General features: G+C 52.4%; 1 protein-coding gene across 5 annotated transcripts in view; it reads right to left on the reverse strand.

Annotated features, from left to right (window-relative positions):
* Window positions 1-723: 723 nt before the first annotated feature.
* RASAL1 (RAS protein activator like 1) overlaps window positions 724-24,923 on the reverse strand; it is a 33,049-nt gene continuing 8,849 nt past the window's right edge. For 3 of the 5 annotated variants that reach the window (XM_084762109.1, XM_084762106.1, XM_084762108.1), the window contains 17 exons: window positions 23,442-23,571; window positions 20,169-20,250; window positions 19,943-20,074; window positions 19,182-19,267; window positions 18,390-18,507; window positions 18,107-18,260; window positions 17,706-17,770; window positions 17,340-17,452; window positions 15,935-16,127; window positions 10,908-11,045; window positions 9,646-9,790; window positions 6,847-7,019; window positions 5,131-5,268; window positions 4,908-5,043; window positions 3,649-3,769; window positions 1,658-1,734; window positions 724-1,428 (listed from right to left, as the gene is read on the reverse strand). In XM_084762109.1, coding sequence (XP_084618235.1) covers window positions 1,304-1,428; window positions 1,658-1,734; window positions 3,649-3,769; window positions 4,908-5,043; window positions 5,131-5,268; window positions 6,847-7,019; window positions 9,646-9,790; window positions 10,908-11,045; window positions 15,935-16,127; window positions 17,340-17,452; window positions 17,706-17,770; window positions 18,107-18,260; window positions 18,390-18,507; window positions 19,182-19,267; window positions 19,943-20,074; window positions 20,169-20,250; window positions 23,442-23,571 — 2,126 coding nt within the window. In that variant the 3' untranslated portion in view covers window positions 724-1,303. Of the gene's footprint in view, window positions 1,429-1,657; window positions 1,735-3,648; window positions 3,770-4,907; window positions 5,044-5,130; window positions 5,269-6,846; window positions 7,020-9,645; window positions 9,791-10,907; window positions 11,046-15,934; window positions 16,128-17,339; window positions 17,453-17,705; window positions 17,771-18,106; window positions 18,261-18,389; window positions 18,508-19,181; window positions 19,268-19,942; window positions 20,075-20,168; window positions 20,251-23,441; window positions 23,572-24,923 lie in introns of those variants that run through there. The other 2 variants (XM_084762107.1, XM_084762110.1) reach the window with 2 other exon arrangements.

Here is a 24,923-nt window from a genome sequence, read left to right on the forward strand (position 1 = left end):
TAGTCCCTAAGGATTCAGAAACATACACACACACACACACACACACACACACACACACACACACACACACACACACACACACACACACACACACCATAGTGATGAGGATGTGGTAGAGCCAGGAGCAGAGGGAATGCTTCCCTCTTAAGAGAAGCCTCTGAGCCGGGTGTGGTGGTGCACACCTTTAATCCCAGAGCTCAGGAGGCAGAGGCAGGCGAATCGCTGTGAGTTCGAGGCCAGCCTGGTCTACAAAGCAAGTCCAGAACAGCCAAGATTAACACAGAGAGACTCTGTCTCGAAAATAAAAGGGAGAGAGAGACAGGGAGAGACAGAGAAGCCTCTGATAGCATAGGAATACCCAAGCCAGTGGGAGATGCTCGGGGCGACCCTTGCTGGCCACATGCGGTATAGCGCCATGCCTTTCCTGGTGCCTTTGATCCAACCTAGCTGACTTGAGTTTTTTCCTATCCAGAGCTCTCCTCAGACAAACTCAGAAGTCTTCCACCTCTGCCAGCCCAATTTTCCTGAACATTTCATCCTCTATAGGCTCTCTCAAATCATACCCCAACCCTAAAAAACCTGTGTGCCCCAGAATTCAGATACCAGCCCCCCAAACCCTCAGATGCACTCAGCAGCTGAGCGGGGCCTTGGAACCTGTATTTTTAGCTAATAAGCTTTTCAACTGGTGCCTTCCAGGGTACCCCAATTTTAACACATCACAGCTAAGCACACTCACTCGTCACTTTATACAGAGTAAACTGAGGCTTCAAGAGGGAGAAAGAGCCTGTAGTATCCAACTTCAAGGCTCTGAATTGGCATGCTGGGCTCCCAAGCCGTTCTTCTGAGAACACCCAGTTCCAGAAACTTGAGGGTGGGGCTGCCAGATGAGAGTGGGGTACAGGAGTTCCTATGGGGTCACAGGAACTCAGAAGTGAAAACCAGAAGCTCCTGGCCAGCCAAGCCTTTTCTGAGTCAGCCAGGGTACGCATTCAGGTACAGCTGTATCCAGCAGCTCAGGGTGAGGTGGACACCATAGGCATTGGAAGAGGTGTGTCCAGTGAAGCTGAGACTCCGGGCTCAGAAAAGAAAGTGAGGTTTGGTCGGTACAAGGCTGGACCCTACCAAAGCCTCCTGCGCCCTGGTTGGCCACAGGGCACACAGGGTCGGGATTTGTCTAGGAGGCTCCAAGCCACAGCAGTGAAGAAGGCAGCCTTGAGGAGATGCCTGGGCCAGAGTGTGCTGAGGGAGACCCCATGGCTCCTTGTCTCCAGCTGGCTCTGGTACCTCCTGAGCATCCAGCGTCCTAGAGGGCCATTTGTCCCTGTCCCCGTCTCTGGAACTCCTCATGGGCTTGCTCCAAGTCTTCAAGCACCTGCAGCAGGCGGGTGATAGCTGTTCTCTGCTGAGCCAGAACCTCGGCACAGGCCCCTGGAGGGAAAGTGCAAGCCATGGGGCTCAGCAGGTTTCTGGTGGCTGTCACCAGAGTTCACTTCCTGGGGCTGGTCTTTTCCTATGCAGAAAGAAGCCCCAAATTCACCAGCACTGGGGTCCCATTGGTAAACCAGAAACAGGAGGGCATGCAGAAGGGCATAGGGGTGTGTCTGGCCAACTGGGACAAACATCTGTAAGGGGCAAGAATGGAATCTGTCTCCCTTACCATCCATGGCACCAGAGTCATCCCCAGGGTCTGCCTCTGGAGCTATGTCCAGGCTGGAGTCCTCCAGCAATTTCAGCCTGAGGATTGAGAGGAAAAGGGACAAGGCTTGTTTCTGAGACAGGGTGTTGCTCCTACCCAAGACTCTCTGCTGCTTGCAGGAGAAATCAGAGAGTCATCACCATCATTACCATCATCACTATCACCATCATCACCATCATCACTATCACCATCACTACCATAATCACCATCACTACCATCATCACATCATCACCACCATCACCATCACTACCATCATCACCATCACTATCATCACCATCACTACCACCATCACCATTAACATCATAACCATCATCACCATCACTATCATCACCATCACTACCCCCATCACCATTAACATCACCATCACTACCATCATCACCATCACCATTACTATCACCATCACCATCATCACCACCATCATGATCACCACCACCATCACCATCATCATGATCACTACCATCAGCACCACCAACACTATTACCACCATCACCACCATCAGCACCATCAGCACCACCATCATCACCACCATCATGATCACCACCACCATCACCATTACCATCATCACGATCACTACCATCAGCACCACCAACACTATTACCACCATCACCACCATCAGCACCATCAGCACCACCAACACTATTACCACCATCACCACCATCAGCACCATCATCATCATCACAACCATCACCACAAACATTTCTGGAGTGTAGCAGACACTACACTGAGAAGCCCTGCACACAAGTGAATTCATTTCATTACTTAACAGTAACGCTGTTCTTCAGAGAGATCAAGGAACTTGCCTAAGGCCACACAGCGTAACAATAGCTCCTACGTATGGGAAGCTATGTGGTGTCCTTTCACTGGATTAGCGTCTGACCCTTAGGGCAATACTATGAGGTCCATACCCTACCACCTCCTTTTCTAGATGAGGCTCAGAGAAGCCAGGAAATTAGCTGAGTACCACACAGCCGCTAAATAGCCAGGATTTGAACCCAAGAACCTCAGTACAGACCTTCTTCATGGTTGGATGGGACAAGCCCATCACTAAATAACAAAGCTCCTCAGGCCAGGAAGGAGGAGGTTAGGTATCCAAGGCACCAGGGAGGCTCAGAAGCCAAGTTAGATAGATCAACCATGCCTGTGTCTCTGGAGCCCCTCACGCTGTAAGCTCCCATGCTCCCTGCAGTGCTTTGAATGAGAACAACACTCACAGGCTCATATATTTGAACAGGTGGTTCCCAGTCGGCAGAACTGCTTGGGAAGGATTGGGAGGTGTGGCCTTGCTGGAGGAGATGCGCCACTGGGGGTGGAGCTTCGAGGTTTCAAAAGATTCAAGTCACACCCTGTTAGTCCTCTCTGTCTCCCACTTTGGGATCAAGATGTGAGCTCTCAGCAGCTCCTGCCACCACATTTTTTTGGTCTGCCATCATGAACTCTAACCCTGTGAAACCTAAGCCCCAAGTTAAATGCTTTCTTCTAGATGGTGCCTTGGCCATGGTGTTTAGTTGTTGTGCCTAGCAGATCAACTACAGATCGTTCCGAGCCCTGACTCCCTGGACACTGAGGCCCTTTGGTGGTGCACAGGCATCTTTGGAAGCTTAACCTGTGTTCTAGAAGATGGGCAAATGGGGCTCAGTGAGTGCAAGGCTCTCAGCCCCATCCCCAGCACTGGCAAACAGAAAAAGAAAAGGAAGGAAAGGGGCTCAGCCTGCAGCTTGATTGGTAAGAGTCTGCCTGGCATGTGTGAAGATCAAGGCTCAGTCTCCAGCACCACGCCTGTAAGACGGAGCTCTGAGAAGCTACAAGCAGGAGGAACAGAAGTTTAATGTCTTCTACTATGTGGCAAGTTCAAGGCTAGCCTGGGCTACACGAAACCCTGTGGGGGTGGAACACTTTCTAAGGGATGAATGAATGTGAGGAGGCCACAGCAGGGTGAGGCAGGTGACACCCACCTGAGCTGGTCCCGCCCGAGGAGCAGCTGGCGATACACCACCTGGGCCTCGGCATCAGGATCCAGTGGATCACTCCAGTCTCCAAGTGTCACGGCTGAGTGGGTGCGGCTGCAGCCAGCAGCTGAGGGGACACGGTATTGTCAGGGACGTCTTGTTCCACGCCAGTAGCCTCTGCCCTATTCCAGGCCCAGGTGCCATAGCACCTTGCCTTCAGCTTGTCCAATACCTGTGCAAGCCTCTGCTTAGTCAAGTGCCCCCCAAACCCCCATGGCTTCTGCCTGGGGTCCCAGCCTCCTCCCCAGCCACCCTGCCTTCACCATGAACCCTGTCCCTGTTTAGATTAACTGTCAACTCAACACAGCCTCCAAGAGTCCTCCAAGAAGAGAGTCTCAAACAGGAATGCCCAGATCAGATTAGCCCGTGGTCCTCTCTGTGTGGATTGTTAGTTGATGCAGGAGGGCCTAGCCCACTGCAGGCAGCACCATTCCCTAGGCAGGTGCTCCTGGGCAGTACAAAAAAGCTGGCTGAGTGGGGCCGCAAGGGAGTCAGCAAGCCGTGTTCCTCCATGGTTTCTGCTTCAAGTTCCTATTCCTGACTTCCCCCAACAATGGATTGTGATCTGGAAGCGTAAGCCAAACTAACCCTTCCTTCCTCTAAGAAAGAGAAAGGAAGCTAATACAGACCATAGCGATCAGTTAGCCCCGCCTCCGCACCCCTTCGCTCAGCCTGATCCCTGCCATGCACATCCTCGCTTGTTCATCGCCTCCACTCAACTCTAGCTACACCTCCTCCAGGCAGCCTTCCTGATCCCTGCCCCAGGGCTGGGGCTCAGGCAAAGCCTCAGGTTGGTGTTTCTAACACTGTTTAATTGTCTGGCCGGGGCTGGGATGTGGGTCAGTGGCAGAGAGCTCGAGACCACGGATTCATCCCCAGGAACGGCATAGCAACCTGTTTCCGTCATCATTGTCATCTGGCCTCAACAACTGTGTGTGAGCTCTGAGCAGCTGGCACACGGTGAGAATGTTGGAAATAGTCCTTGCACGCAGCTAACGCGGTGCTTTGAGTACATCAACTCGGTATCCGCTAACAGGACCAAAGAGGTAAGGGCTATCCTCGGTCCCATTTCCCAGGCAAGAAGACCGAGGCACAGAGAGATGCCGTCACACGCTGAAGGTTGCACAGCAACCCCAAGTGGAAGTGGGATGCTGCTGACGGGCAGATGGGGAGGGTGGAGCTTGTAGTACGCCCCGCCCCTTCACCTGAGCGCTCTGCCTGGAGGCAGCAGGTCCAGCGCCCACTGCGGAAGGCACCAGGGTGGCAGGCAGACAGCTTGTCCTGGTTCGGGGCGCTGGCTTTGCGCAGGGCTGACAGCCATTGGTTGAGGTCGTTCACATTCTGCCAGAGGTAGACGGCAGGCGATCAGGATGTGGGTGAGGCTGAGCCATGGTTCCCCCCACTCCTGACTGTGCTGAGAGGCCTTACCTTGCACTGGAGGTAGGTGGTGTGGGGCAGCCCCGTGCCATCCTGCGTCACCACCTGCATGACATGTGGTAGTTGGAAGGCACCCTCGTCCACACGCTCCACGGCACGGATGCAGGACAGTGGGATGGATGAGTGAACCTGTGGGCAGCCAGGGGACAGCATCCCTTTGGATGTGGCACCAGGTGGAGTCACCAAGGCCATGTATTCAATTCTGAATAGCTCTTTGCATCTTCCCCACAGGCCTGCTCTGTCATGTGCTAACTTGACTTTTCTAGGTCTAAGTTTGCTTTTATCAGTATTACTGATATCATCATCACTGTCATCAGCAGCAATCATCACCATCATCACCATCACCATCATCCCACAATCACCATCATCAACATCACCCTCCTCACTATGACCATCAGTATCATCACCATTGTATTGGCTGGTTTTATGTCAGTTTGACACAAGCTAGAGTCATCTGAGAGGAAGAAGCCTCAGTTGAGAAAATGCCACCATAAGATCAGGCTGTGGGAAAGTCTATAGGGCATTTTCTCAATTAGTGATCAATTCGAGAGAGCCCAGCCCATTGTGGGTGGGGCCATCCCTGGGCTGATGGTTCTGGGTTCTATAAGAAAGCAGGCTGAGAAAGCCATGGGGAGCAAGCCAGTAAGCAGCACCCCTCCACGGCCTCGGCATCAGCTCCTGACTCCAGGCTCCTGCCCTGTTTGAGCTCCTGTTCTGACTTCCTTTGACAATGAACAGTAATGTGAAAGTGTAAGCTGAATAAACCCTTTCCTCTCAAAGCTGATTTGATCACAGGGTTTCATCACAGCAAGAGTAACACTAAGACAACCATCATCATCATCATCATCATCACCACCACCTTCATCACCATCATTATCATTTATTCACCTTCACCCTCATCACCTCCATCATCACCACCATTACCACTATTATCAACATCACCAGCATCATCACCACTATTATCAACATCAACATCACCACCATCACCACTATTATCAACACCACCAGCATCACCATTATTACCATTAGCATCATTATCATCGTTACCACCTCATTAACATCAGCATCTTCATCATCACCCTCACTCATCATCAACACCACCATCATCCTTGCCACAGCACTTGCTTATGTGGTACTTGGCTGTCTGTGGCTTTTAAAACCTTACTTCCATCAGCTCACTCAATCACCATGACCATCTTCTGAGACTGAGTCTGTCCTTCTCCCCAATTTGAAGATGAGGAAACTGAGGCATGAAGGTAAATGACCCTTCCGAAGTCACTTAGTCTGTGCACCCAGCCTGACAACCTAAGCAAGCCAGACCCACAAACCGAGTCCTAGTCTCCCTCAGGCTATGCTGGTTAGGGCAGCAGGACCTGCAGTGTTTTCTACCTAGGAGAAAGCCCAGCACACACAGGCATACAGGGAAAGCTTGTGCACAGGTGACTGAGCTATTGAGTGGGTACCTGGATGTGTGTGCACCTGCACGTAGCCATCGGAAACAGATAGATCCTATATGAGTCTATGGTGCTTGGTGTAAACCTTGTGGCCTCCACCCATGCTTGTCCACACCTGCTTAAGAATGTAGCAGCAAGTGTCCCTGTCACAAGCCAGGCTGGCTCAAAGAAAGCCAAGGGTTTGGAATCCATTACCTTAGCTGCTGTGATACCAGGGGTGGGTGTGAGGGTGGAGGAAGTGTCAGAGTCTCACCTGCCACTCTGGAGTCTTGGAGTAGGAAAGGTCCTGCCCACTCAGCCGGAAGTAGCGCTTCTTGAAGGCAAAGCGTGTAGCCAGGCCTGCAGGCTCCTCCTTGCGCTTCAGCAGGAAGCCTTCTCGAACAATTGTTGAGGGTTGGACCAGGACACAGGCTGACCCCCCAGACTCTGGGGAATAGATAAAAGAGGGTGGGTGACTCTGTCATGTCTGGTGGTCACTCTGATGGTTTTTGCTCTGTCTGCTCCCAAGGAGCAGGAAGATTAGGCCTCAGACATCACTCCTTTAGCTACCACCAACACCACCCCTTATCCCTAAAAGTGGTACCCAGGTCCCTCCCCAAGCTGAGAGGTGAGAAGTGCAGATGGCAGGCAGGCAGGCAGGAGGTTGTGTGTGTGTGCGTGCATGCGTGTGTGTGTGTGTGTGCGTGTGTGTGTGTGTGTGTGTGTGTGTGTGTGTGTGTGTGTGTGAATCCAGCCATGTTCCCAGCCAGCCTCAAGCCAGACCTCCAGGCTACAGATCTCTCTCCCCCCACCACAGACACACACAACCCATGCCCCAGGGCTCTCCACTGTCCCAGGTTGCTCCTATGTGACCTGAGCACCCCCCACACTCTGACGTTCCCTCCACCCTAAGTCCTTCATTTCAGAGGGCCACATGGCACCACCCTCCTCCTAACACAAGTCCCAGTTCTCCCAAAGCTCTCTTTCCAGCGCCCTACTTTTCTTCTTTCTCTTCTCTTCTTTTTCTCTTCTGCACTGGCCTCTCTCTGATGGTCTCTGTTCTCGCCCCCAGGGCCTTTGCACATGCTGTCCCCAGCCTGGGTCACTCTGACATTGACATTAGTTCTCCAGTTTTGGCCAGAATGACTCCATCTTGCACCAAGACACCCTTTAGCTATTCTGTGTGCCCAGACAGAAGACCAACAAGCCGTCCTGGCCCAGTCAGTTATCTCTGAGCCCAGCAGAACCTCTGATGAGGGCAAAACAGCCTGTGCCCTGTTGTCTGAGTCCGCAGTCATTGCACAGCGCTGACTCTAGGTGGCACTCTGAACCCAGGGCTGCATAAGCGATTGGGTAGACAGGGGAGGGGACTTTGAGAAAATCCAGCAGTTCTCTTGGCACCTGGCAGCGCCCCCATCTGGGAGCTGATGTTAACAAAATTCCAAAAACTCCCCTCTTTCCTTCCCTCCTTTCTCTTTTTTAAGATTTATTTCTTTATTTGTTGTATATGAGTGCTTTATCTGCAGAAGAGGGCATCAGATAACATTATAGATGGTTTTGAGCCACCGTGTGGTTGCTGGGAATTGAACTCAGGACCTCTGGAAGCGCAGGTGGCGCTCTTAGCCACTGAGCCATCTCTCCAGCCCCTTCCTTCCTTTCTTAAGACTCCACCCCACTGTGTTACTCTGCCTGGCCTGGAACTCTATAGACCAGGCTAGCCTCTCTTGCCTCCTGAGTGCTAGGATTAAAGATGTGGACCACTACACTCCGCCCACCCTTCCCTTCTTTTTAACTCTCTGACACTCCGTATATTTGGCTATTGTCTTGTTTGTTTTGCTTTGTTTTTTAAATGGTTTTTGTGTTTGTTTTGTTGTTGTTGTTGTCATTTTCCCAGACAGGGTTTCTCTGTGTATCCTTGGCTGTCCTGGACTTGCTTTGTAGACCAGGCTGGCCTCGGACTCACAGTGATCCACCTGCCTCTGCCTCCCAAGTGCTGGTATTAAAGGCGTGCGCCACCACCACCCGGCTTTAAATGGTTTTTAATTACTTTTATTTTATAGGCATTGATGTTTTGCCTGCTTGTGTGTCCCTTGGAACTGGAATTACAGACAGGTGTGAGCTGCCCTGTAGGTGCTGGGAATTGAACCTGAGTCCTCTGAAAGATAGCCCTGGCTGGGCTGGAACTAATTTGTAAACCAGGCTGACCTCAAACTCAAAGATCCACCTGTCTCTGACCCCCTTCCCCCAATGCTAGGATTAATGTTGTGCATCACCACTGCCTGGCCCTTGGCTATTGTCTTACAGCTTGGTCCCCATGAGAATAAAATTTTATGAATAAATGCAAAGTTTTCTTTTGTCTTACTGTGTGTGTGTGTGTGTGTGTGTGTGTGTGTGTGTGTGTGTGTGTGTTTCATCTGCATGAGCTCATGTGGAGACCCAAGGTCGACATCTGAAGTCTTCCTTTGTGCCCCAATTTATGTTTTGACACTGGGCTACTTGTTGAATCTGGAGTTCACCATTTTGGCTACGGTGGCTGACCAGGGACCCAGAAGATCCGCCTGTCTCCACACTACCAATGCTGGGGTTACAGGTAGACACAGCCATGCCCGGATTTTAGGTGAATGTGGGCATTTGAACTCAAGCTTGCTCAGTGAGCACTTTACCCACGGAGCCATTTCTCTCTCATTAAACCACTTTATCCAAAGCACCTTGAGGGGTGTCTATCATTACTTTTTTTTTTTCAGTGCTGGAATTGAACCTAGGACCTCATACATGCAAGGCAGGCATTCCCCCACTGAGCTGCCATTCCAGGCTTTTAGGGGTAGTGCCCGTTATATCCCATGACCATACCAGAGACCATGTTACACCAGAGACACATACCAGGGTCATGTGTCATGACCCTGCCACACTGCCACATTAGCAGAGGTGACCTAAGCAAGCCCAACACAATATGTTAGGTGACTGACCTGCAAGTCTTAGTATTGGGGAACTGAAGACTAATGGGATTGGATGATGAGTGCTGGGGGGACAGGGATGGGTCACAAGCCAGGAGTGGCAGGGCCACAGGACTCACCCTCATCCCCATCGACATCGACCAGCTGGTCCAGGAAGTCCCTCACACGTGAGATGCTCTGCAGCAGGAAGGGGTGGAGGGGGGCCAGCCACTGCTCCTTGCCCTGGCCCAGCTGCTGGCCCAGGTTTCCAATGCTCTGTACAGCCTGGAGCAAAGGAGAAAGGAGGTCAAGGTTACTGCTAAGGCAAGCGCCCTCTCTGGCCCCAAATTCTGGTCCTCATATCCATTCACCTTGAGCACTGTCTGACCCTCCGGCTCCTTTTAGAATCAGCATCACAGCCCACCCAGCACCGCCCAATTCTGTCAGAGCCACAAGCTGTGGCTACTTTGTCAAGAATAGCCTAATTCATACTAAGGTATAAACGACTGCTAGTCCACTTCTCCCATTTCTTTTGGAAGAAGTGAGTTGTGGTTATTTCATTAAAAGAAGGGGGCACCGGATGTTGGTGGAGCACGCCTTTAATCCCAGCACTCAGAAGGCAGAAGCAAGTGGATCTCTGTAAGTTTGAGGCCAGCCTGGTCTACAAAGCGAGTCCAGGACAGCCAAGGCTACACAGAGAGACCCTGTCTCGAAAAACCAAAAAGAAAGGAGGAGGAAGAGGAAGAGGAGGAGGAAGAGGAGGAGGAAGAGGAGGAGGAGGAGGGCTGGAGAGATGGCTCTGAGGTAAAGAGCACTGGCTGTTCTTCCAAAGGTAATGAGTTCAATTCCCAGAAACCTCATGGTGACTCACAACCATCTATAATAGCTCTGGTGCCCTCTTGTGGTGGGCAGTTACACATGCCAGGCAGAATACTGTATAAATAATAAATCTTTAAGGAAAAAAAAAAGGAGGAGAAGGAGGAAAAGAACAACAACAAAGCTGGGCTGTAGCTCAGCGGTACAGCGATAACCTCCCATGCATGAGGCCCCATGTTCAATTCCCAGCACTGTCAAAACAGGTGTCGGGGTGGGCAAATGAAAGCTAGGCATGGTGGTACATTTAGAATCTCAGCACTTGAGAGGATGAGGCAGGAGGATTGCCTTGAGTCCTAGGTCAGCATGGGCAACATAGCAAGTTCTAGGTCTCAGTGGCCCCGCAAGCTGTGTTACAGAAAACAAAAAGACACACACACACACACACAAGGAAGCTTTCTTGCCATCTTCTCCCAGGTGATCTTCCTGATCTTTCCCAACATGCTTCTCCCGTGATGGAGCCCCGCCCCCAACCCCGCCCCGAGCCCCGCCCCTGCCCCCACCTCCATCCCAAGCCCCCCACACACACCTTGGCGAGCAGCAGCAGGGAGCGGCTGGTCTGAGGGTCTGCGTGATGGTCTCTGAGATCAAACAGCTTCGGTGTGAGGATGGCGGGTGCAAAGAATCGCAGAAAGAGGAAGCCGCTGGTGGCCAGGTACTTCACGTCCTACCAGAGAATCACAGACAACAAGCCTTGAAGCCCTCGTCCCATCTGGGGAAACTGAGGCAGAAAAAACTAGCTGCCCAGAGGAGGGCAATGGGGTTGAGTCAGGATGCTTATTCTAGCCTGGCAGGGTGCATTTTCTTCTCTGACTCAGTTTCTCTAGCTAAAAAATAGGGTAATGAGACTGATCAGACAAAACCGGTTTCAGCAGAATCTGTGCTTAGCCAGAGGAGAGAGATGTCTTCGCATCCTCAGAGAGGCCAAGTGGCTTGCTCAAGGTCACACAGTAGAAGAGTCAGGATTCAAACCCAGACCCATGACCTATGGCTTCAAGAACAGGCCACATTCTCTCCCAGTGCCTCTGCTTACCACTTGCTCTGGGACGGGTTACACACAGTTTTAGAGAGGCAGCAGCTGAGGCCTAGAGTTGGTTCTTTGCCCAAGGTTACAAAGCAACCAGCAGTAGAGGCAGTGTGATTTGCTCTTCGGTCATTCGGTTTCCACTACCAGGCAGTGCCCATAAGGGCCAAAGGTCAAAAGTGCCCCGAGTCCTCAAGTGGGCACATTCAATCTTCAAACACATTTGGTTTCCAAACAAGGAAACTGAGGCCCAGGCTGTCAGGCTGCAGAGCCCACCTGAGTGCACACTGTCCCAGCCCTACCGAGTCCCTCTGTGGACTTTCCACACTGGGCACAGCTCGCTCCTCCAGCGCTATATCACACCTGGGTATGTATGCCTGTGTTTATTTTGGGGGCGTCAGTCACACTTGTGACAATAGCTGACCTGGAGTGTACTAGCTTGCTGGGTATGTCAGCCTTGCCAGCGGGCCCTGTGCTGAGTATACCCAAGGCTTCCAGTGAGAGGGACCCTTCCCAACCAGAGCCCCGAAGTGTCCTCAATATCACCACTTCCTCCCAGGCAGGTCCCAGGGTCAATTTAGCCTGCAACATTAGTTCATCCAGGTATACATGAGCCAAGTCTGGTGGCACTGGCCAATCATCCCATCTACAGAGGCCAAGGCAGGAGGGTAACAAGTTCAAGGCTAGCCTGGGTTACAGAGTAAGTTCCAGGACAGCCCTGTCTCAAAATGAAAAATAAAAGAGGCTTGCAGTCAGGCACATTGGCGCATGCCTGTATTCCCAGCACTTGGGAAGGCAAAGGCAGGTATCTCTGTGAGTTCAAGGCTGGTCTGCAAAGCAAGTCCAGGACAGCCAACCAAGGCTACACAGAGAAACCCTGTCTGAAAAAAAAAAGCCTGTGAATGCCTCTGACACTGGAGTGTTTGCCTAGTGTGCAAAGGACCCTGGATTTCTCCCCAGTGCCACGGAAGCTGGCTGTGGTGGCACATGCCTGTGATTCCAGGTGAAGGCAGGGGGGGAAATCACGAGTTCAAAGTCACCGTGCTAGTTAGTGTGGTGTGTGTGTGTGTGTGTGTGTGTGTGTGTGTGTGTGTGTGTGTGTATGTGTGTATGTGTCTGGGGGGGGGGAGAGGGAAAGGGAACAGGACATAAGCTAGAGTTACCTGGGATCAGGGCCCCAGTTGAGAAAAACCTCTCAATAAGACTGCCCATGAGCAGACCTATGGAGGCATTTTCTTGACTAATGATTGATGTGAGAGGGTCCAGCCCACTGTGGGTGGCACCATTCCTAGGCTTGGGGTCCTGGGTAATGAGAAAGCAAACTGAGCAAGCCATAGGGAGCAAGCCAGTAAGCAGCAGTCTTCCATGGTGTCTGCATCGGCTCCTGCCTCCAGGTTCCTGACTTGAGCTCCCTCCATGTCGGATTACAAGCTCCTTTCTCTCCAAATGTGTCCTGGTGTTCATCACAGCAAGAGGAAACAAACTAGAACAGACATCCTTGGCTATGTAATAAATTAGAAGAGGCAGCCTGGGCTACATGACTCTCTCTCTGTCTCTCTCATGCATGCATGCAGGGACACACGCATTAAAATGCCATAATGAATCCTGTGATTCAGGGACTGTCCAGGCCTCCCTACCTTCATGATCTGAGAAAGTCCCACTGGGGAACCCGCTGGTGGCACTGATGTTGGCTTCCTGGGCTGAGCTGAGTACAGAGCCACCTCCTAATTTTTCCCTCCACCCACCTCGGCCAGCCGCGTCCCACTTAACACCTATGAGTCGGCCCAGGTGAGAGCCAGGCTAAGTGGGGTGCAATGACGCCACCTCAAGATGGGAAGCCAGAGCTCATCCCTGTGTGGGAGGAGGGGGGAGTCTGGGGATGAAATCTCAAGCTCTCTGGACCTTGGTTCCCCCGCTCCCTCCACCCCACCCCCACCCCCCGACACCGGTCTGTAAGCAGGAAGCACAGGGAGAGCTATTATATATGTCCAAAGCTCCCCATCTTCTAGATCTTTCTGCCAAATGGTCTGAATCTAGAAGTGGGTAAAAGTTAGTCCGGCTGTGGCTGGAGAGCTGCCTCAGTAGTTAAGAGAACCCTAATTCAGCTCTCAAATCCACATCAGGTGGGGCACAAATGTCCACAGTGCTAGGACTCATATGACACCCTTTAGCCTCTGAGCTTGCGTGCACGAGAGCAAGTGGACACACACACACACACACACATATAAATAAATAAATAAATAAACCTTACTTTAAAAAAAGAGTCTTGCTGGGCGTGGTGGCACATGCCTTTAATCCCAGCACTCAGGAGGCAGAGGGAGGTGGATCTCTGTGAGTTCGAGGCCAGTCTGGTCTAAAAAAAAAAAAAAAAAAAGTGGGGGGGGGCACTGGGGAGGGAGTTGAGGACACCTACGGCTACATAGAGAAACCTTGTCTCAAAAAAATCAAAAAAGAAAAGAGAGTAACAGTCACCTGTGTCTGCTGCTCAGGCTAGCCTTTTTTTTTTTTTAAGATGTATTTATCTATTATGCATACAGTGTTCTGCCGGCATGTGCACCTTCATGCCAGAGAAGGACATTAGATCACATTATAGATGGTTGTGAGCCACCATGTGGTTGCTGGGAATTGAACTCAGGACCTCTGGAAGAGCAGCCAGTGCTCTTAACCTCTGAGCCATCTCTCTGGCCCCCTCAGGATAGCCTTAAACGTAAGATCCTCCTGCTTCAGCCCCCTAGGACCTGGAATTACAGGCCTATGTCACCAAGCTCCCCTTGACAGGCTGTGCACTGGACATTATTAAGACAGGGATCTCAGTCCAGGCAGTGGTGGTGGACGCCTTTAATCCCAGCACTTGGGAAGCAGAGGCAGGCGGTTCCCTATGAGTCCAGCCTGGTTTACAAAGCGAGTCCAGGACAGCCAAGGCTACACAGTAAAACCCTGTCTCAACAGACCAAAAAGAAAAAGAAAAACAACAATGAAAAAAAAAAAAGGGAGAGAAACAGGGATCTCAGACTGGTAACCCATGGCCCAGGACATGTGGTGACTGATTCCAAGGGGCTTTTGTTTGTGTCTGAGCGAATTAATCCCAATGTCTCAAAATGGGAGACTTCAAAAAGACTCTTGAAAGTTAGTGAGAGAGAAAGAGAGAGAGGAAGAGAAGGAGGAAGGAAGGAAGGAAGGATGGATGGAAGGACAGAAAGTAGGTACCCAGCTCAGGCCAGCCCAGCCCAGCTCAGCTTGGGGCAAAGGCCGGTCTGTCATCCCAGATATTCCAGTGGCTGAACCAGGAGGATGATGACAAGTTCAAGTTCAACAAGTTCAAGTTCAAGGTCTGCCTTGGAAACTTAGCAAGGCTCTATCTCCAAAAGAATGAAGAAGACAAAGAAGAAGAAGAAGAAGAAGAAGAAGAAGAAGAAGAAGAAGAAGAAGAAGAAGAAGAAGAAGAAGAAGAAGAAGAAGAAGAGTGAAGAGGAGTGAGGCCTTGGCTCAGTGGTAGAGTACCTAGCTGCCTGATGTGGATGAGACTGGGTTTCAGCCCAGCGTAGCAGTGAGAAAAGGGGCTCTGCAGGAGCAGGGAGACTAGGCCCCATTCATGTCCCTGTGTACAAGCTGTGGGAGCTACATTTTGCCACAGTTTCCACCATTCCCTCCAGTCCTACACCTGCTCTGTTCATGTCTCTCACTTGCCCACTTGGCCCAAAGCCACAGCTCCCAGTTTCTACCTTCTGTGTCCAAAACCTAACACCTGCCAGACCCTTTCAGCCTTCACCCTGGCCCTGTCCTCCTCCCTCCCTTCTGTCACCACCATCATTACCATTATCGCCATCACCACCATCATCCATATCACCACCATCACCATCAATATCACCACCATAATCATCACCATCACCATTCCTGACATCACCACCATCACTTTCATCAGTCATCATCATTATCGTCATCATCAACTCATCACCATCACCATTATCATCATCAACATCACCACCATCATCAATATCACCATCACCATCTCATCACCATCATCATCACATCACCATTATCATCACCACCACCATCATCACCATCATCATCACCATCACCAACATCATCAATATCACCACCATCACCATCTCATCACCATCACCATTATCATCATCACCACCACCACTATATCCCCACCATCAGTCACCACATCCACCACCATCATCATCACCATCACCATTCCTGACATCACCATCATCAATCACCATCTCATCACTATCATCATTATCATCATCACCACCATCATCACCACCATCAATATCACCACCACCATTCCTGACATCACCACCATCACCACACTCACCATTATAACCATCACCCTCATCAGTCATCATCATTGGTTCCCCCTTGGTTCCAGGCCCTGCCAAGAACACTGTCCTTCTGCCAGGACACACCCAAGTCTGAGCAGCCCAGGTCCTTACATCACCTTTGACCTGACTCTGCATGTGACCCTGGACAAGGTGTCCTGTCCACCCCAACATCCGAATCAGCCCCCACAGAGCCCAGCCCACCTGATGCTCCGCTCTGGGAAAGCGCTTCTCCACACACCGCTGGAGCTGCTTAAAGGCCAGGCGCAGGGCAATCGGGCATCGCCCTACAGAGCTCACGATGGCATCCACAATGGACCCCAGGTATCCGGTCAGCAGCCCCAGGCTGGTCTCCCGCACCTGCTCTTCCGTGGGTGCGCCCTTGAAGGAGATCCTCCTGCAGGGAACAGGCAGAGCCTTCAGTTAGGGCACCACAGCTGCTGTCTCCACTGTGCCTCCCTCCCCTCACACCAGGCTTCCTGCTGGAGCCTGAGCACAAAGAAGCTTCATCTCTGGGCCTTCAAAGTGGCTGCTCCTTTGTCCTGGGACATGCTGCATGCAGCTGAACTGTCACTTCCTCAGAATGGCCACCACCCCAGCACCCATAGTGACAAGCTCTAGCCCTGGGTGTCTTCAGCATGGCCATGCCTGAGTTTCCAAATCTGCCTTGGCACATATTGTCCCCATTCCCTGGAGCCCCCAAGCCAGAAGTTCTCAGCCCCTGTGTCCAACTCATGGCCTCTGGTATTGCCCCGTGTGGTCCTAACGGGAACTCCTGAGTTGAATAGCTGACCCTCCCCATCTAGCAGACTTGGAAACTGAGGCCTGTCAACGTGACTTTGCAAGTAGGTGGCAAACCTGAGATTAGAAGTCAGGACCGACTCTAGAATCTATCTGCAACCCTGCCTCACCCAGGTCCCCAGTGTTCCACCGTCCATGAAGGCCACTCAGTCTCCCGTGGTCTCCATCAATTCCCCTGGGAGTTTCACAGACAACTCTACCCTTTCTACTTGGGGCCTGGGTTCAAATGCCCCCTTTGCAACTTCCCAGTTACGCGACCTTGGGCATGGAGCTTTCCTCGCTGCTGGGGCCTGTGCCTGAGAGGTTGAGAGGCATGGGGACTTTATTTTCCTCATTACTGTCCTAACAGCCTGCCTGAGCACTGAAGCCAGCCCTCTGACTATAGTGCAGAATGTTCTAGAAAGAAAGGAGGGGGGAGTCCACAGAGGTTTGGAGTGGCTTTTAGTCACAGCCTAGCTTGTCCCTGATCTTGTAGAAGGTCCCTGGGGCCCATTCTGTGGACGACCCCCATTTGAGCCTCCATCGTCTCCCATCACCCTCCTCTGAACTTTACAAACAAAACTCAGTGCCCATTGCACCCCTCCCAAGTGTCAGGTCAAGTCATAGGGTGTGGGAGAGGCAAAGCCAGGATTTGAACTCAGGGCTCTGCGTTTCCCAAAACAGCCTGAGTGGCCACAGCACACAAAAACTTGGAGGTTGCACATGTGTCCCTAGGCAGGTGGCAGCCAGCACAGAGCAACCCAAGGTGCCTGCAAATGATAAGAGGGGAGGGGAGGCTGGAGGCCTGGGCCACCCCTGCCTCGCTTACCGGGAGCGGTTCAGGTCCATCTTGCTAGGGTCCAACTCCATATATTTCTTCTCCTCAAAGATGCGGCTGATGACCGGCCTCAGGACCTCGTGCAGGTAGCGCATGCCCACGAGCTGGGGGCAGGGGCCACACGGAGCGGCTAAGGGTGGCAGGGGACACCCTGGGCTGGGGCAGGGGGTGTGCAGGGAGATTTCAGAGGCAGGTGAGCTGTGTCTGAGGATGCTGACCAGGGCTGAAGCCACCAGCACCTGCCAGCGGCACCCACCTCAGCCACCTAAGTGTCATTTGAGGCCAGCAGGCTCTGGGACCCAGGCGAGCAGGGCAGGAAGTCACTTGCACCCAAACATGCCAGGTCTCCCGACTCACCTTCATGAACTGCTCCATCGACTTGGAAGCCAAGGAGTTAGAGCGGAAGAGGGTGTTGGGGTCATCTGGGAAAACAGGAAGGTGTGTTTGCTGAGATGGAAGGGGCTGGACCCAGCTCACCCGACTCACCCACGGCTGGGATATGACTCTTCCACCCCAAGAATCAGGAAGAACCCAAAATGTCAACTTGGTTCACAGTTCAGAAACCCAGAGTGGTTTGGCAAGCTGCCTGGGGTCACACAGCACCTGAACCCAGACTTGTACACTCACTCCTCCAAAGCTCACAGCACAGACTTCCCTAGCCCGTAAGCATTGTCTAGAGGACCCTATTTCTCCTCCCTGGAGATCCTCCGCAGACCCATCCTTGGAGAGTGGCATCTGAGATCCTGTAGGAAACTCACTGGTTCGAGCCACCTCACGCCTTGTGAGGTAGTCTAGAAAGGGTCCAGCCAGGCCCCGACCCAGGAAGAGCTTCACCAGCTTGGTGGCAAGGTCCTGACGGCAGTCCCCAGAGGCCAGCTCCTCTAGCACAGCCAGGGGGCTGGCAGCGTCCTCCTGAGCAGGGATGTGAGAACCAACAGGTGACCCGGGACCCCCAAAGCAGAAGAACTCCCTCATTCCCACTGGAGGGGAGCTACGCCCCAGCCCCAGGAGCCCAGGTGGAGCACCTGCTGCCACACCCACCTCAGCTGGCCCTTGCACCGACTCCAGGAGCAGTTCCATGAGAGCCTGATAGTACTGGGACGGTAGGACGCGGTCCTCGGTGAGGCGCACCTTTAGGCGCAGGGCACCCAGGCTCCCCCTAGATGGAGCAGACCCATAGGGAAGGGGATGTGAGTGCAGGTTAGCCCAGACCAGGAGATAAGAACATGGGAAGGGGCAAGAGACACACGGTGACAGCAGAGGAGGGCAGTGGGAACAGAAGTGGGTAAGGAGAAAAAGGAATGGGGCCGGGGCCACACAATGTGTGGAAACACCACAGTGGAGAGGAGAGCATGGCCAGGTGTGCACACACACACACAAGACAGGCAGAACAGCAGGCACGAGCAAAGCAGTAAGGTGTGGGTGCTGTGAACACAAGTGGGGGTAGTCAGGGCTGTGAATAGCACGGACAGAGCTAACCAGAAAACAAAGGATGGGGGCAGGGGGCCGTGTGGTCAGTGTACACAGCACGTCAGTGCCCAGACATCAGCGGCCTGGCTGCTCGTGACAGTGGCAGAGCTCTAGCCTAGCACAGGCAAGGCCCCTGGGTTCAATCCCTGACACCGCGTCATAAAGCAAGGGATACAGCCAGCTAGGCAGGGCATGAGGGGAGCCAACATTCTGACAGACATTGGGTGGGCCAGCCTGTCTGTGGTAGACCTGCGGAAACACCCTGAGGATATGTGACTCGGGGACCACTGGATGGTGAAGTGCCAGTGCCCATGATAACCTGCCCCCATGCTGAGGTGCCCCTCCCTAGGCACCCGCATTTACCCAGACTCCTCAGCTCTAGGAAAGGGCAAGAGGCGGAACCAGCCATTGGGTGGCTTCTGCTGGAGGGTCTGTGGGGTGAATTCCACCTGTGGGAGATACATAGACCTCAGCTGGGGGACCCGTCCGGCCTGATGCAGGGACCACCCAGGCCTGGAGGGAAAGCTTGAGCTGCCATCCACGGATGGCATGTGGCCAGCCAGGGTACACTTCTTCCTCTCTCTCTCTCTCTCTCTCTCAAGGGCACTCAGGGCCTACCATGGGACACTTGATTTACAAGTGAGAAAAGCTAGGTCTTGGAGAAGTGGCTTGCCCTGGGCCACACAGTGACCCAGGATGAGCACAAGGTCAGTGTCACAGCCACAGCCTCAGACAATGCTGCAGCCATATTCCCAGAGCAGAGCTAAGAGCCATAGGGCCTCGGCAAAGCCACTTCACTGCTCCAAACCTCAGTTTCCTCATGTGCAGAGGGCATAATGACTGTCAATCTCATGGGGATGGGGACAAGGTTAGGTCAATGCAAATAGCTGGCACTAGAATACCCAGGAGGCTTGGGCCCACCCTGTGCATCTTGGGCAGCTCCCTGCATCTTGGGCAGTTCCCTGCATCTTTACCTGTCCCACGGACAGTGAGACTCCGCTACCCAGGCTGGCCATGGTAGACAGGCTGCTTGAACACCCACCCTCCACCCCCATCTCACCTGCCTGCTCATTGGATGCACGAGGGAGACAGAGAGGGCGTTCTTTAATGGGAGAGAGGCTCACCATGCCCAGGAAGTCATTCTTGCCCACCATGTCCCAATCCCAGAGTTCCACTCGCAGTGGGGACATGGTCCCCGGTGCCTCCCGCAACTCCAGCACCTCATCCCAGTGTGGGAACCGAGTCTTCTTGATTGTCTAAGGGTGGGCAGAAAGGGCTCTGAGTGGGAGAGGTGACTGGCTCCACCCACTGAGGGGTGCCCCACGCCTGCCTGGCTCATTGTCTGCTTACCGATGTTTCCAAACTATGGTTGCCCCAGAACACACGTGCAAACGGGTCCGATGTGCCAGAAATGTCCCTGGGGGCCAGGTCTCTGGGGACAGAGGAAGAGATGTGTGTGGTCACAGGCCCTTGGAGACCCAGACCCAAAGTGGGTCCAGGGAAGAGAGTTCAAACTAGAGCATCCTAATGGCAGTGTTCTGTTTCCAGGGCAACATGCCTGTCCATCACAGGGGCCCAGGCTGCTCCTCATTATGCCCATGAAGTCCTGGTAGCTTTCAGACACAAAACCTATGGGGAAATGTGAGATGTCCTGATTTCCAGAAGGGGAAACTGAGGTACAGAACCATCAGACTCTATAACAACGCCCAGCAGGGAATGATAAGATGAGAAGGGAAAATGCCTCAGTTTCCCCCAGATGCCCTACAAAGGTAGCAACAGGCATAAATTCAAAGCGTGGCTCTGCACTCACTGGCTGGGTGACATTAGAAAAAGTTACCTCTGCCAGGAGGTGGTAGTGCATGCCTCTAATCTCAGCACTTGGGAGGTAGAGGCAGGCAGATCTCTGTGAGTTCAAGGCCAGCCTGGTCTACAAAGAGAGTCCAGGGCAGCCAAGGCTCTGTGTAACAGAGAAACCCTGTCTCAAAAAACAAACAAAAACAAAAACAAGACAACAACAACAAAAAAATCAAAGAAGAAAAAAGAAAAGTCACCTACACTTCCCGAGGCTTAGACCAGAAAACGAGGACAATAACAGACCAAGTTCAGAAGGCCAAGGGTCCAATAAGATGACACAGGCAAGTTATTTAGCGAAGCATTCCGCTCAGCTCACTTATTCATTCAACAAACACCCATGCCCACACCTTGCTTAGGAACAAAGGGAGAGCACGAGACACAGACATCCTGACTGCAGTTGCCATGACAACTCAAAGTCTCACCTGAGTCAGATTCCCCCTCCCTCCTCCTTGAGGCCCCCAAATCTAGGAACACCCCACCACCACCAAGGGCTGTTTCTTCCTCCCTGCTTGCTTCCCAGCCTTGCTGGGCATCCAAAGCCTTCGGTTTCCTAGGAACCAACACAGTTGCTAAGCGACAGCAATCGGTCCCTCTCCTGCTTGCAAAGGATCCCGTACAGCCTAGTGTCTGGGGAGGGGTCATAGGCAGAACAGCTGAGATCAGACCCCTGCACACAATCCGTTATCTGGTTCCCTTCCTCCTTGGATCATTCTTCATCCGTGTTTCTCCTACATCCAGCTGGGGACAAGACAAGGACCAGAGGTGGCAGGAGGAGCTCAGAGAGAGCAAGGAAGCGTCTCATGGTCACACAGCAAGCTAGAAATATGGATCGTCCTTAATGTATGTGAGCAGAAAAGAACAGTGAAGGCCCATGGAGGGGCGTGAGTGGAGGGCAGAAAGACAGGGTGTGGGGGGGGGGGCGAGGAGAAGATGCAAGAAAGCAAAAGGATGTGACTGGAGGGCTGAGGAGGGGAAGGAGGCAGGAGGGCAGATGGATGTGGTTGGGCCGGTCTCTAGAGGCCACCTGTGGGTTTTACTGGCCTTGAGTCTGTTGACTTCCTCCAGGCCTTTCTCCATTGCCCTCCCCCTCAGCTCACAAGACTCCAACGTGCCCCAGCCCCAGATTGAGACAATAAAAATTAACCCTGAGGCCAGGTGGCCATGGCACATTGAGTGTAATCTCGGCATTCAGGAGGCAGCAGGTGGATCTCTTGAGTTTAAAGCCAGCCTAGTCTACAGAACAATTTCTCAGACAGCCAGGCCCACACAGAGAAGCCCCTGTCTCAAAAATACAAGCAAAATAAAATAAAACAACCCTGGGATGTTCTGTAAAAGTAAGGCTCTTGGTCATGGCCTTGGGCCATGAGTTCTCTCTTGTCCCTACTCAGGGAGATACTGCCTGACAGCCCCGTCTGGGTTCCTGGACCCATCATGCCTGAAGCCACAGTGAGTCCAATGAGTCAATAAATATGTCTTCTGCCCAGGAAGTAACACTTGTCTATTTAATACTGTGTCTCTGTATTTATGACATGTGTGTGTGTGTGTGCGTTTATCTGCCTGTCTGTGTGTGTCTCCGTGTCTGTATGTCTGTCTGTGTGTGTGTTTATCTGTCTGTATGTATGTGTGTGTCTGTCTATGTTGTCTGTGTCTCTGTGTCTGTGTGTCTTTCTGTGTGTTTCTGTGTCTGCCTGTATGTGCATTTATCTGCCTGTCTGTGTCTGTCTGTGTGTGTCTGTCTATGTTGTCTGTCCGTGTGTGTGTGTGTGTGTGTGTGTGTGTGTGTGTGTGTGTGTGTGTGTATCTGTCTGTGTGCTTCTGTGTCTGTCTGTGTGTGCATTTATCTGATCTGCCTGTCTGTGTGTGTCTGTGTGACTCTGCATGCATGCGCACGTGTGGAGGTCAGAGGACAACTTTCAAGAGTTGGTTTTCTTCTTCTACTGTGGGTCCCAGGGATCAAGATCGGGGCCTCCAGGTTGCGTGGCAAGTGATGAACCTGTTGAACCATCTCACTAGCCCTGAGTGGCTCAGATTTGACTGTTCCAGCCACGCTCACCTGTCTGCCCACCTGAAATATGTGGCTGGTTGTCATCGGTCCCCGCACACCTAGGCTAAGATTTGCCTTTTGCCAAGCATAGTGGTGCACGCTTTCAATCCCAGCACTTAGGAAGCAGAGGCAGGCAGACCTCTGTGAGTTCAAGGCCAGCCTGTTCTACAAAGAGAGTTCCAGGACAGCCAGGGCTACACAGAGAAGCCTTGTCTTTAAAAAAAAAAAAAAAAAAAAAGAGGGCCAGGTATGGTGGCGCATGCGTTTAATCCCCGCACTTGGGAGGCAGAGGCAAGTGGATCGCTGTGAGTTCGAGGCCAGCCTGACTAACACAGAGAGACCCTGTCTTGAAAAAACAAAACAACAACAACAACAAAAGAACACGGGGTGAGGTAGAGTTAGTAGCTATGGACCAAGAAGGACAAGAGGGTCCCCATAGTCACCAGTACTCCTGTCCATTTTTGAGTTTGTGTTTTTCTTTGTTGAAGCAGGATCTCTTATAGCCCAGGCTATCCTAAAACTCCCTAGTCACTGAGGATGAGTTTAATTCCTGATCCTCCTGCCTCCGCCTCCTGAGTGCTGGGATCAGAGTACCACTGTGCACCATGTAGGTAGTTCTGGGACTAGAACCCGGGGCCTTGTGCATGCGAAGCTAGCACGCTCCCCACCAACCCTCCTTTCTCATCTTCAAAGTACCCCATACTTCTCCCTCAGGGCAGGCATACCTGGCCTGTCTTACGTGGCAGCGGAGGCATCGGCCCCGAGCATCCTCCAGCAGCTGCACCGCCAGGCAGACCTCACCCTGCACCTCAGCGTCTGGATCCACTCGGCTCAGGTTAATCCAGCTGTCGATCCCTGGAGAACACACACGGTGTTTAGGAAGCGCCTGACACTCACTAGGCATTGTGTCAGCTCAGACCCGTCACCGATTACGGCTTCTCATGCAGGACTTCAGATGCAGTCTGTAATCAGCCCCCATGTCAGAGGGGGAAACTGAGGTGTGGAGAATAGACCTCTGCCCTAGACCCCTCAGCTATAAAACAACAAAGGTTGAGTCTGCACATGGGCAGTGCAGCTCTGGTACTGATGTTGAGCCTGTGGTCACCCCAGGACATGAATCTCACACACACACATCACACATACACTCACACACACATATACACACACTCACACAGGGGCACAGAGAGATACTCAGACAAACATACACATTCACACACACAGACACATGTTCTCACACACACACACACACACACACACACACACACACACACACACACACACACCTTTCATCACACTTAAGCATATCATCTGTTGACTTCTGACTCCCACTGTAGCTGAAGGGAAGTGGGCTTCCTGCTCAATCCCTCACTGGCAGACATCTTTCCTCATTTGTTTCTCTTTTGTTTCCATACAGGGGCTTGTTAATTAGCCCAAGCTAGACCAGAACTCCTGCTCCTCCTACCTCTACCTTCTGAGGACACCGGTCACACCTGCGGCCACCATGCCTAGCTCGATGCTCTAATCACCTGCTGCCCTTTTATCTCCAAATGTCTGACTTCTCAAAGCACCTGTAACTGTGGCTAGCTAGCGTGATCCTTTGACCGATTCTAGAAGCTAGGCCTCCAGGCACACCTGGGAGGGATTAACTAGATCAAGGTTCGCCCCTGAGGACACCTGTGGGGTGGATATGAGGCAGACATAAAGTCTTTCCTTTCCTGGGATCTCCCTGTCTTGGGGAAGCCATTCCTGAGGACCTAGCACCCCCATTCATGGGGCTGGACATAGAAGGGCCCCCTCTTTCTCTCCCCCGCCACCTCCAAGTCCAGGGACCTATTAGTCTCCTGTCACTTGGCCACCACAAAGCCGCCTCACTGATCCTTTCTGTCTAGCCTCATCCTGGTGCAAAACAGCCGCTTCTGACTCGAGGCCACCAACCTCTTCACTGTCTTGATCAAAAACCATCAATGGAGGCCAAGTGTGGTGACCCGCACCTTTAATCCCAGTCCCCAGGAGGCAGGGGCAGGCCTGTGAGTTCAAAGCCTGCCTAATCTGAGAAGCGAATTCCAGCCAGGGTTACACAGTGAGACCCTGTCACAAATGAGCAAACAAGCAGGCAACCTTCAGTGGCTCCCCATTGCTGCCATGAGAAAACCTGGAATCAGATCCTCTGAAGCTGGAGTTACAGACCCTTCTGAGCCACAGGTGGG

The sequence above is a fragment of the Acomys minous genome (genome assembly GCF_964271855.1).
Source record: "Acomys minous genome assembly, chromosome: 16".
NCBI lineage: Eukaryota > Metazoa > Chordata > Mammalia > Rodentia > Muridae > Acomys > Acomys minous.